The sequence below is a fragment of the Cylas formicarius genome, unplaced genomic scaffold (assembly GCF_029955315.1).
Source record: "Cylas formicarius isolate icCylForm1 unplaced genomic scaffold, icCylForm1.1 PGA_scaffold_7__23_contigs__length_41026272, whole genome shotgun sequence".
Lineage (NCBI taxonomy): Eukaryota > Metazoa > Arthropoda > Insecta > Coleoptera > Brentidae > Cylas > Cylas formicarius.
This window is the reverse complement of record NW_026844352.1, coordinates 19,575,228-19,589,440: the sequence shown is the minus strand read 5'-3', so window position 1 is coordinate 19,589,440 and position 14,213 is coordinate 19,575,228. Positions and strand designations below refer to the sequence as shown.

The window sequence follows — 14,213 nt, the reverse complement described above, 5'->3', positions numbered from 1 at the left end:
AAGGTTAGACACGGAAGCATCGGTAACACTGCGATAGGGTGTGACGAATTGCTCTGCGGGCGGACAAAATCCAGAATTGTTGTGAAATCTGGTACAACAACGATTGGGGGCCCGGGTGGCAATTTTTCTTATGGAACTTTTCGATCACGAGTTCGGTAAAGCGATGGTCTCGAGGTAGTAGAAGAGGATGTTTTACGTCGAAAGACAACGCAGAACCTCGGAGTCTGCCACCGACTCGAATGAGACCGTGCTCGTCGATAAAGGGCGCTAGGGAGCGTAAAGGTTTGGGGCACAGTTTACCGTTTCGAAGACACTTCAGCAAACCGGCGAACACCTCACGTTGGACGTATCCTGTCAGCAAGGTGCGGGCGTGATACGTGTCCGCAAAAGACAAATTATCAAGCGCTCGCTTATGAACGGGGGTACGACAATTATTTAGAAACCTACAACAATAAGTCAGGATCCTCTCAATTTTTCGTAACGACGAGAAACGGGTTAACAGTTCTCCGAGCGAGTCAACTAAATTGGTGGACACACAAGTCAACACTGGTTTACGTTCCAGTTCCAGATCGTCTCCGGGGGTGAAGTCGGAGGTGGGCCACTCTTCCACCGGAAGACGCAAACAAGGGGGACCACAGAACCAAGAGGGGTGGATTAATATTTGCTCGGGGAAAAGCCCTCGGGATGCGCAGTCAGCAGGGTTGGATGAACCGGCGACGTGATGCCAGGAACTGGGGGAAATGATGTCCTGAATGAGGGACACGCGATTGGCCACAAAAGTTTTCCATCTGTGGGGGGAGAACTTTATCCAAGACAACGCAATTTTGGAGTCACTCCAGGCGAATACTCTCGTGATAGTCAACTCAGAGGCTATAGTGGATCGGACGAAATCTACGAGTTGGGCGAGCAGTAACGCTGAGCACAACTCCAGACGGGGGATCGACACTCGCTTCAAAGGCGCTACCCGATTCTTTGCACACAGAAGGGTGACAGAGATATGGCCCTCTCTGACGCTTCGCAGATACACGGCTGCACCGTATCCGCGCTCCGAAGCGTCACAAAATCCGTGCGTCTCCACCTGGACGCCATTGCTAGGCAGTACCCGACGAGGGATTGTCAGCCCAGAAAGACTGTCCAGCTGAGACGAAAACGAACTCCAATCTTCGAATATGTCGCGGGGGGGAGGTGCACCCCAATCGACGCCCTGGGACCAAAGCCTCTGTAGGAGAATTTTGGCAGTCAACACGACCGGGGATAAAAAACCTAGGGGATCGTATATTTGGGCTACTTGCGACAAAATATTCCTTTTTGTGCACGTCCTATCCGCTACTTGGATGCGGTAGGAGAACACATCCCGTAAGGGACACCACTGCAATCCCAACACCTTTAAACTGGGATTGTTGTCTCCCCATAGGGAAACGGGTTGATGATGTGAAGCGGGGAGTGAACTCAATAACTCGGGGGAGTTGCTCGCCCATTTGCGCAACTCGAAACCACCCAATTTTAGCAGCGATACTAATTGATCCCTCAACTCACGGGCTTCCTCCAACGAGTCTGTTCCTCCGATAATGTCGTCGATGTAGGTTTGGCAATCTAGGAGACGGGCTGCTAACGGGTAACGCACTCCTTCGTACCTAGCAAGCTGACGCAACACGCGGATAGCCAAGTATGGGCTACAACTTAGTCCATAGACCACCGTTGACAAGACGTACTCTCGCACTGCTTCGCGGGGATCAAAACGCCACAGAATCCGCTGGAAGAGGTGGTCGGCGTCACTCACTAGGATTTGACGATACATCTGACGAATATCGGTGGTGAAAACCACACAGTACAGTCGAAAGATGAGCAAAATGGCTCCAAAGTCGGGTTGGAGCTTGGGACCCGTAAATAGAAGATCGTTCAGAGACCGGTCGTTGGAAGTTTTAGCTGAAGCATCAAACACAACACGCAATTTAAGGGGTTCGCTATGTGACTTCCAGACGGCGTGATGAGGAATGTAGTAACCTTGGGAAGAGGGCGGCAGGTCGCTAACGAGTGCCATGTGACCTTGTTCCCAATAATCTCTCAAGAACTCGTTGTAGGCTAATCGCAATGTTGGGTTCTTGGCCAAACGCGCCTCTAACAACTGGAATCGCCTAAGGGCTTGAGGGTAAGATTCACCAAGTGAAGGGTGTTTATCCTTAAAGGGTAAGGATACGACGTATCTACCTGAAGGGGCACGGGAATGGGTAGAGAGAAAGATCTCCTCACACAATTTGTCTTCAGGAGACATAAAGGTCTTTGAAGGGACGGACTCAAGTTCCCAAAATCTCTTCAAAGAAACATCAACAGCAGTACTCACAGTAATATAAAAACTAATGGGAGAAGATGGTTCTAAAGAATTCACTTTTCCTAGGACAACCCATCCGAAGATGGTCCGAAAAGCGCATGGGCCACCGTTCTGTCCTTTTCTAAATCCAAGCAAACAAATATCTCCGTAAACCTCTGCCCCTAAAAGCACGTCTATTTCGTTGGGTTCACAGAAGTGGGGATCAGCCAAGGGTAGGGACCTGAGATGTTTTAGATTCTGCTTATCAATCACCTGGTAGGGTACCTTATCACAAATAGATGGAATAACTAAAGCCTCTATATGGAGAGCAGGGGATTTTCTTTGGGAGGGGGTCACGCTCAGGGCAACCTTCCCTAACGCAGACGTCGACATTTGGTTGAGGGCTTGAATTGGTGTCGGAGAGAGAGACCTTGGAAGCTCCAATTTCTTCGCAAAGGAATCTGTCACAAAACTGGCTTGACTAGCTGAATCCAACAGTGCACGACAAGTAACAAGTCTGCCAGATTTATCCGAAACGGACACCAAGCAAGTGGCAAAGAGCACGACCTTTTGAGAAGAGAGATTGGTCATCATGGTCACCGGACTAGGGATAGTACCTTCCTGGTTGCCGGAAGCAGGGGGAGCTTCATTCAACGGGGAGGGGGTAGTAGCATTTCCAAAATGCACTAAAGTATGGTGGCGCTTGCCACATACACGACAATTAATCTTGGAGGGGCATCTTCCAACACCATGGGATCGCGCGAAGCAATTAAAGCACAAACGATGTTGCTTGATGAACACATGCCTTTGAGGGGGCTCAAGAGATAGGAAGGAATCACACTTTGTCAGAGGATGGTAGTCCATAGGGCAGTATAAACACTTACTGGTGCAACTCACATCAGCACTCGGAGGGGTAGACGTCGCTATCATAGATGTGGGTCTACGTGTATCGGTTGAAAGTCGCTTCGAAACCTCAAGCCTCTTGGTAGGGGTAATACCTTTTGAGGTAACTAAAGAGTTTTCTAAAGCTTTACAATTCTGTTCCAAAAAATCACATAAATCTTGAAAAGTTGGGATATCTTTATCACAAAATTTGAGTTCGAACCTCGTCTTGAGAGTTGAGTGGAGTTTCTCTAAGAGCAAATTGAATTTTGTAAAATCCCACTAGTCGATATCGAATTTATCGATAGCTTCAAGATTCTCTGAAAATGTTGAAAGCAATCTCCTCAGTTCAACAACCGAGTCACTCTTCATAGTCGGAGCCCGAAAGATCGACAGCCAATAATCGGTTAACAACAATCGATCGTTTTGATAACGCTTCACGAGGGCATTGTAAGCTATACTATAATTGGCATCCTTAATTGGCAAATTCTTCACGACACTGAGAGCATCCTTTTCCAAATAAGATACTAAAAATTGAAATTTTTCAATGTTTGAAAGGGAAGAATTATTATGGATCAACGTGTTAAACATATCAAAAAATGTAGGCCAATTTTTCAATTCGCCATCAAATTTCGGAATGATAATACGGGGGAGTCGGAGATTACTATTTCTTTGCGACTCTCGACCAACTACAGATGGTACCGGAGAGCCTGCCTTAGGTTCCACTTTCTCAAATAATCGCTTGGCAATAGATCGAATTGAATAATGCAACTGATCAAAGTGATCTTGAACCGCAAACTGTCGATCTCTTTCCGAATCATTCGCTAAGGAGACTACTTCCAATTGCAAGGACTCAAAAGTGCTAACTAAACTCGGCAAATCCTCCACCATGCACTGGAATTTGCATAAGATTTCGTCATCATCGGGTTCAACGCGAGCTTTCTGACCCGCTAACAATATATCGTTAACGCGTCTAAGTGTTAAATCCCGCTTAGCAATAAATTTATCCATTTCCGACATTGTAAATCGCTTTGTAAACAAATGCACTCCTAAGTCTCGAAACAAAGTACCCACGTAAATTAAAAGGAAGAAGAATTTGAGCACGCAGAAAATATGCTTAGAACGAATCAAATAAAAAGGCCGCAATTCGAAACGACGGTAAACACTTTTTATGAAACCGCTTTTTTGCGCTCCAAACTTTACACGTTTTTTGCTAACCTGTTCACGATAGCGAACATGTATTTAAATTACTAAAGTTTGTGAATGACTATAAAAATCCAAAAGACTGATTCTGATTTGGGGAGAAGGACCAATATGTAAAGGGTTGGGGGAAGGTGGTTGTAAATCACCCTCAAAATTAAAACGAGAAAGAGCGGCAAGAAAACGGTAGGACATACAACACCCGAAACGGTTAATCACCCACCTTGATGGTTTCCCGCGTCGTCGTCTGCCCGGCCGGGTCTTCTTAGGGGTATTTTCTGGAGGATTGGGGGTGGTAAGGACCACAACACAGCGCGGGGTTCTCGCGAACCGGTCACAGAAGAGAGCTTGGTTTTTCGTGGTTCGCACTACGGACGCTCACGCAAGTCTGTCTTTTCGCGCGGCTTAACCAAGGTTGGGTATGGTGGGGGTGTTGTATACACAGCGCGAAAATAAAAAGCTATCCCAAAACAAAAAAAAAATGAAGTTACCGAAAAATATATATTAACATATAACTAACATTAACATATATATTGATACTACACAACTTTTAAAAGTTTGATTGTCAAGAATCATTATAATTCGTTTAAAATTATTTTTATCGGATATGGATATTGGTATTGTTATTGAAGGGGGGCGCGCTCGTGAAAATGCCACCCTTTCTATAGAAGGTTAGCAACTTCTTTATTCTAGTAATACCATGCACTGAATCCCGATCGATCAGGGTCATTCCGAAGACTCCCAATCTTGCTCATGTTAAAGCAAAGCACTCGGTAAGCAGAAAATACGAGGCTTTCTCCCTTTTTATGCAATCGGATATGGATAAAGATAATTTATAAAATTTTGTCGACTGAAAATTACTGTTTCATTGAAAGAATTGTAGTTACTTTTATATCAAGGAAATATCAGGTGAATGATTAAATCATGTTTAAAAATATTTATCATTTTTAGATTGAATTTTTATGTTTAGTAGAGTTTTACAATTTTAAATTTCATTTACTGGAAAATTTCGATTATACATTTTTGCTGATGAAAATATTCTTTATTGATTGCCATATTAAGATTATTATTTGTCTGAAATTTAATTGTTAGTAATTTAAAATAATGAAAGAAAGAAAATTGAACATTGTTTTAATTTATCAATGAATATATAAGGATTACCATTGATTAGTTATTAAAGATACATTTTAAAATGAATTTCATAAAATAATAACTTTGAATATACTTTTGTTTTTCAGGTCTTTTAATTTATTGTTTTTTATTTTCAGTAAATATGAAACTCCAAAATTAATACAAACAAGGAACTATCATCATGAAAAATCGTTACATTTCAACTGAGATGGTTTGAATCAAAGATAAATAAATGTGTCTCATAAAGCTATATTAATTAAAAATTGTTATCTAATGTAATGAAATTTAGTTATTTTTACTTTAAATCACCATCCAAATTATTATAAATTATGATAGACCCAACTACAGTCAAATGATGGTAAGAAAACATACATGTCTATAAATTTCAAGATTCTAAAAATATCGTTGATGATCGCATAAAGAACGTATTACTGGAATTTATTTCTTAAAGAAACATAAAAGGTATTTAATATAACAATCTTAATTTTTATGTGATAATAATTTCCATAATACCTAATTTATTATTGTTTTGTCTCCGATGGTTGCAGGATTTAAGAATTTGTGGAAAAATAATTAATGCAATACAAAAACCAGATGTTTTATCATAAAGAATATTTTCATTTTGACTAAAATAGTTTTCATTAAATGTAAATGAAGATACAATATTTTTCTAATATTTGGTCGTATATAATCGTGTAATTTATGAAATTTTTAAAATATTATCGTTGATGACATAAATACACTTTACAGATAACAGGTATTTAATATAGAATCTTTAAATTTTATGTGATTTTATTTTTTATAACCTCTAATTTATTTTTATTTCATTTGTGATGATTATAGAATTTGAGAATTTGCGACAAATAATTGGTACAATACATTATTTTATTAAATTAAATACATTATTTGGATAAAGAAATTTTAATTTAACAAGTAAGTCTTTAATATTTATTTTAGAAAATATGTCAAATTAAATTCAATAATTATTTTACATATTATCCTATATTTTCAAGCTGAAAAACAATTATATACAAAGCGTAAATCTACACCATCTATCAAGCAATTTCGAAATTACAGATTCCTTTTTCTTTAAGAAAATGTAAAAGATTACATATTACTTTCAAATATATTTTCCAACATATTTTCCAATAAAAATACCTAAACATCATGATGAAATCAACAAAAATTGTAATGCCTTTGTATATAATTACTTCATTTATCCAATCAACAATAATATTACATTATCTTAATTCTAATATTAATAATGACAATTTTAAATTTATGACGTCATCAACAGTTGTAGGATTATTTGATGCGGGTTTACAATGCCCATCCGAGTTCCAAACTATGGTAAACGCGAACACAGTTAAACGTAGAAAATGTCAAAATGGGTACGTGTCGACGAATTTTTAAATTATGGCATGTCGTCGTCAATTGCGTGAAAAAATGCGTCACTGGGATTTATTTCCAAGAGAAACAAATACATTTTACAAATTAAAGGTATTTAATATAACATTTTTAATTTTTATGCGATATTAATTTTCATAACCTCTAAAATTTTTATGTGATAATAATTTCCATAATCTTTAATTTATTATTGTTTTGTCTCCGATGGTTGCAGGATTTAAGAATTTGTGGAAAAATAATTAATGCAATACAAAAATCAGATGTTTTATCATAAAGAATCTTTTCATTTTGACTAAAATAGTTTTCATTAAATGTAAATGAAGATACAACATTTTTGTAATATTTCGTCGTATGTGATTTTTTTTTTATAACCTCCAATTTATTTTTATTTCATTTGTGATGATTATAGAATTTGAGAATTTGCGACAAATAATTGATACAATACATTATTTTATTAAATTAAATACATTATTTGGATAAAGAAATTTTAATTTAACAAGTAAGTCTTTAATATTTATTTTATAAAATATATCAAATTAAGATCAATAATTATTTTACATAGTATCCTATATTTTCAAGCTGAAAAACAAATATATACAAAGCGTAAATCTACGCCATTTATCAAGCAATTTCGAAATTACAGATTCCTTTTTACTTCTTTAAGAAAATAATGTAAAAGATTACAAATTACTTTAAAATATATTTTCCAATAACAATATCTAAACATCATGATGAAATTAACAAAAATTGTAATGCCTTTGTACATAATTACTTCATTTATCCAATCAACAATAATAATACATAATCTTAATTCTAATATTAATAATGACATTTTAAATTTATGACGTCATCAACAGTTGTAGGATTATTTGATGCGGTTTTACAATGCCCATCCGAGTTTCAAACTATGGTAAACGCGAACACAGTTAAACGTAGAAAATGTCAAAATGGGTACGTGTCGACGAATTTTTAAATTAAAGGTATTTAATATAACATTTTTAATTTTTATGCCATATTATTTTTCATAACCTCTAATTCATAATCGTTTTGTTTCCTATGGTTACAGGATTCAAAAAATTTGTTCACTACCCCCTAAAAAAAAAGCTGACGTCCCAGGTAACAAATTAGACCATTGAAGAACCGCTTAGAAGAGGGTAGTTTAACAGCAAAAATTATCATCAATGAGTTATCAATAAAACGACTTCTGATAACTTCTAGAGAAATTATCATAAGAAATTTAAATAAAAACCACCATTGCCAATTTGGAAAAAAAAATTATCCAAGTAAAATATTATTCGGATAAATGGATATAAACACAGGTAAAGTTTTATCATGTTCAAATTATAAGTCGTAATTGATATTTGGTATAAAATTAACGTTTCATATAATCTTTTAAAATTATTTACACAATTCAAGTTAGTTTTATTGTTTTTGTCAACATTTAAATGAATCATATATATGTGTAAGTATTTCAAATAGACGATTTTCAATTTATTTACTAAAATTGCATGATAAATTTAAAATATTTTATTTACTTTTTTGACGGTAAATTTTTTTCATGTTATAATCCTGCAGATAAAAAACAAACCATCATTAACAATTTCCCTATAAGGAATGCCTTCAATCAGTTATTGAACATGGACCAACTGATAATTTCATCCAAAAAATTACCATCACTATTTTACAAAGGCTTATATCATCTAAATAAAAAGAAATAATTAAAAAATATATATATTTAAATGAATGAATGAAAACATGATAATTAATATTAATTTTCTTTTAATATTTATATTATTATTCTTAATATGAAATATTAGTGTTTTAATGTGTTTCATTTATTTATGTATTTTTTAAATTATTCAAGTTTTTTAAATTTTAATTTTCTAATATTTCTTTTTGAATGTAAAATTTTCCATTTATTTCTCTCAATGAAAATTTAAAAATTATTATATATTTCTAGGTGGACAATAAATTACTACCGACAACTTAGTTATGAAGAATATCATTCATCAATTAAAAAAAAAAAAGAGACAATTTTATTAAATAAACGATCATTGAAACTTTGTAAGTATTCGTCGAGTCATCCAAGAAAATACTTCATTTAGACATAAATTTCAATTTAACAAGTAAGTAGGTTATTGGTACAGTAAAGGCTTCCCCCACTCCTCTCCCTTTTGTGGGCGTGTCCTCCTTCCCCCTTTACCCATAATCCCTTGAAACTGGCCCCCATTGGATAAGCAAGCACCAATGCGGTTTAATCAATCTCCCCACCTCTAGTTTGCGATGGCGGCGAAGCCAATCAGAGCCCAGATATTTTCCCACCCCTAAGAAAAGCAATGGCGTCAATGAGACTTGATCATATTGTTCGCGTGACCATCTGCACCCTCTAGCGGTTCGAATGTAAACTAGTGTCCCCTCTTGGAATAAGATTTTCTTTAATAAGGTAACCCCACCTAGTGAATATTGACCAAAGCATTTATTTTAAAAACATATAGTTCTGCGAATGTGTACCCTCGCGGGTACAAACTGTACTTTTATTGCGCACAAAGGACAGAGGAAATAAAGACGAAAAGTGTTGGATTTCTTTTTTCGGAACTGGAAGCTGTGTGGCACCAACATTAATATCTGCAAAACAAAAACCTGGTTAAAATTTTCATTAATAAAGTAGGATAATAGAAACCATATACCTTTTAAATTTACTAAGCCATCTACCGTGCGTTAACTTCATACATATTTCCGCATGCTTCTGTTTTAAGGTATCGTGAAATATTTGACTATTTATCTGGGAAAAATTCATACGTCGAAAATATTATGTGTATGTGGCCGTGGTAGGCTTTCTTTGGTATTATAATTTTATTTTTATTATTTAATATTTACAAAATTAATTTATCTATCTTATTGATGATTTTGATTTTCTTTGCTATTTTATTATTTGTTTTTATTATTTAATATTTTCAAAATTAATTTATCTATCTTATTGATGATTTTAAGATATCGCAGTCAACTTTACCATTTCATCAATTTCTTTTATTTATTGCTGATCTTTGAGGATAGTGTACATACTTTTTTCGTAACTTATCTGTATCTACCCTTTAATTTCCTATCAAGCCATAAAGCAAACTCGAAAGGCATCTTAACTAAAAAGTCATATACTTTAAAGCTGCTGCGACTACTACATGAAAGTGTGTTTCTATGCAATCTCAACATTAATGAAATCTGGACGCTTATATTAAATACTGTAATACTCTTCTCTGCTAACGCTCTAGGAGACGCTATTTGAACCCTGTTCAAAGAAAAACTTCTACAGCCCAAATAACCTCTCTGAACCACACTTAAGCGCATCACTCTTTCACTGTCTTGCAGCCTTCAGATTAATATTCCGTACTAACTACGTATGCCATACACGAAACGTTCTCTTTTCTAATTATTCTATGCGCTATATTAACGAACAGGATCTGAACTTTTCTGTCTGTGTATTTTGTTAGCCACCTTAAAAAAATAAAAAAAAGGTATGCGAACCTAGAGGATATTTTCCATATTTTTCACAAATGGTGACAACAATTAATGCAAGTATTATTTTTAATAATAATCCATCTTTCGCTATGACACGAAAACATCGATTTTTTAATTCTAACTTTTCTCATAGAGCTTCCCTTTAGTCTGTTCTTTAACTAAATCCCCGCCTTTTTGAAAAACCAACCTCTAAAAATAGTTAATTTTCTCTAATATAAATTTGTACGTTTTCCGCAATATGTGTGAATATTTTTGCTAGAGCATTTAGTTACTTAGTACATGTCCTAATCAATATTTTAAAAATGTAATTCTAATGATACGTGTTTACGATTTGAAGATAACGAAACATTCCCCAGTTTTATAAATGAGAGCTCACTGCCAAACTACCAAACATCACAGTACAAACTACCGTACTACGCCCCCCTGGACAAAATCAGGTTAGTCAGCGTCATTAATTCTACCTGCGTTAACGAATAGCGTATTGTTAATTAAGGTTTAATACGCAGAAAATTTAAGTAACAAATAATTGCAATGAAACTCACTAACATCATAAATTATTAAAAAAAAAATTAGAACAGTTGGAATTTACTGGAGTAACCAATTTGGCACTAAAAATGGAAATTTTCGATACTCTACTAGGTGCCTACAATAAATTTTACTATTATTTTTAATGCAGAGACACAACGATTTTCTAGTTCTGAATTTGATCAGGGGTATATGACTATAGTTTACGCCGACTCTAAAAGGCATACAGTCTATTGTTTTGGAACGCCCCATTTTGTGTATTATGTTCAAAACAGAGACTCTCTGGGCTTACGACTGCAGCTACCAGCTACTACTTTCAATAATATTAACACAAAAAAAAGTAGGTGGCATTACTATAATACGTGCAAAGTTTATGTGAAACTGACTGGAAGACAGAGTAATGCACCAATATGTTACTAAACATATTTCCATAGAATTCCGTAAGAGCTTACCTCCAAGTTTTTTCATTTAGTCAGTCAAAGCATCAAATGGGAAATTCCAATCCAACATATGTAGTGGTGGAAATATATCAATCGCCTACGTTACCGATGGTACCCGACTGAAGCTTCTGCGTCTTCTTTACCCCACATGCCTACTTAAAAAGATACTGGTCTAAGTCTCAATATACCTGTTAAAAAAAAAAGAGAGGTTCTATATTGCCATAAATATGTGTTTTCAAAATTTTACCTGAATGGTTCGTGATTCCTTATATATGCAGTGTTGGCAGCAATGTGGCGACGACTACGCTGAAACTTTCCATATCTCGTGTCCCCATGACTGGTCTGTTTCATATATGAAAGCTCACCTCGCACGGGTTTGAACCTCCTTTAAAAAAAAAAAACAGGCAAGACTTATACTTATCATATCAAAGTAATATGAGGAACTTATATTTTTTGCCAAAACTTATTTCATCACCTCCCAAGGGGAGTAGGGGTTTCTAAAGTATGGTAGGTACATCTCTTTCATTTTTTAATTAAAAAAGTGACACAATTACGCGACGTAACTCGATCCGGATCGTTAACGCGTCTCAAGATACAGCCGCCGATTGAATTCTCGGATTCTGCTTTACTAGTTGCCATGGTCTGTCAAATATGTTACTTAAAAAATTGTATATTTTTTTACAAATAATATACCTTTCCTAAAATAATTCCGCCTTTATCAAGTTGGACAAGGGCACGTCAGTCCGCTTTGAAAAGCGCGGCGTATGTATCTTCCAAAATGATCCAAATCGTTAACCTTTAGAGGTTCGACGAAAACAATGTTCATTCAACCAGGCCTTCCGCGATGGCAGTTTCGAAAATTTTTGATTCCTATTATGCAAATCTAAACGGAGCAGGCTCGGATTTTCAGCAAATACACAACTCGCCGATTCAATTCTGAGATGTTGCTTCACGAGTTACCATGATCTGTCAAATATTTTAATTAAAAAAAAAAATCTATTATTTAGCAACAATATACCTTTTTAAAAATAATTTCGTCTTTTTCAAGTTCAACAGGACACGTGTGTTCATTTCAGTTGGACAAGGACACGTCTGTCCGCTTTGAAAAGCACGGCGTATGTATCTTCCAAAATGATCCAAATCGTTAACCTTTTTTTGATTTTTTGATTCTTCGTTATGCAAATCTAAACGGAGCAGGCTCGGATTGTCAGCAAATACACAACTCGCCGATTCAATTCTGAGATCTTGCTTCACGAGTTACCATGATCTGTCAAATATTTTAATTAAAAAAAAAACTATTATTTAGCAACAATATACCTTTTTAAAAATAATTTCGTCTTTTCCAAGTTCAACAGGACACGTGTGTTCAGATATTTTCAAAATTTGTCCAACGCGGACTTCCACTGACCCAGTTTCGAAAACTTTCTGGTCTCCCCGCCATACATTTGTACACGAAGCAGGGCTGGACTATCAGCAAACAGCACCCCCGGTCACTTTTCTTCTCGGATTCTGCTTGACGAGTTACATCGATCTATGGAATATTTACCAAAAATGAAGTACCTTTTTTCTTTAAAATTTGTTCCTCCTTTTCGAGTTCGGAATTTTTCGTAGTCTATATCGTCTGCCAATTGTCCAAAATCGTTGGACTTTCAGTAATTTTAAAAATTCGCCCCAACGCAGCCTTCCACGCACGCACGCAGTTTCGAAATCTTTCAGGTCTTCCCGCTATGCAATTGTACACGAAGCAGGGTCGGATTGTCAGCAAACAGCACCCCCCGGTCACTTTTCTTCTCGGATTCTGCTTGACGAGTTACATCGATCTGTGGAATATTTAGCGTAAAAAAAAATTATCTATTACTTTTACCAAAAATGAAGTACCTTTTTTCTTTAAAATAGTTCGTCCTTTTCGAGTTTGAAAGGTTTCGTAGCCTATAGCCCTGCCGAAATGTCTTTGCATTTGTACACGAAGCAGGGTCGGATTGTCAGCAAACAGCACAAGCGCCACTTTCCTTCTCGGTTTCTGCTTGACGAATTACATCGATCGGTCAAATATTTAATATAAAAAATATCTATTTTACCAAAAATACGTACTCTTCTAAGATAAATTAGCTCTTTTCGAGTTTAAGAGGACACGTATCGTCAACTGTAGGATGTTTTATTATTATATTTTCCAGTGTCTATAAATTAATAAACAACAGAAGCTTCCGAATTCAAAAATTTCAACATGAGTTTTTTTTTTCTTGAAACTTAAAAAGTTCTAACCCCTAAAACCATTTTTTTAATACGCTGGCGGACGTATGACAATCCCCAAAAATTACCATATTTAAATTGTTACTATTGATATATTTCTATTCCGAACTTAACTCAATACATGCAAAAAAAAAACTAGCGAATGTTATTTATTATCTCCGATGGGTGGATGATTGAGAAATGTTTAAATAAATCTACCTTTCTGTCTCTCTTTTTCTATATAGGTAACCCATTCTCTCTATCTGTTACTTTCCACAATCCGAATTTACACTTTGTCCCCAAAAATCTTGTAAATTTTTATCTGCTTAACTTCTTCGCGTTGTTCATAAGGCTGAATTTTTTGGGAGATATATCGTGCGTTATTTCTATTTAAATTCTGTTTCCTTTTTACCTACTTCAAAAACGTAAGCGAGCATTTTTGGTTGTTTTATTAAACAAAAATGGATACTAAAAAAGATCCGTATCTCCGACCTCAGCCTCCTTTGATCACTCCCCAATTTTTTTTTTAATTAAGTATAGAAACCTCGTCGAACATATACATAATACTAGGTCAAAAT

General features: G+C 35.6%; 1 protein-coding gene across 1 annotated transcript; it reads right to left on the bottom strand.

Moving 5' to 3' along the window:
• Positions 1 to 4: 4 nt before the first annotated feature.
• LOC132705079 (uncharacterized) lies at positions 5 to 3,172 on the bottom strand. The gene has a single exon (XM_060675509.1). The coding sequence runs from the start codon at positions 3,170 to 3,172 to the stop codon at positions 5 to 7; it is 3,168 nt and encodes a 1,055-aa protein (XP_060531492.1).
• Positions 3,173 to 14,213: the final 11,041 nt, after the last annotated feature.

Coding starts and splice junctions, on each gene's coding strand:
- LOC132705079 (XM_060675509.1), bottom strand. CDS start 3,172: ATGGACTACCATCCTCTGACAAAGTGTGATTCCTTCCTATCTCTTGAG.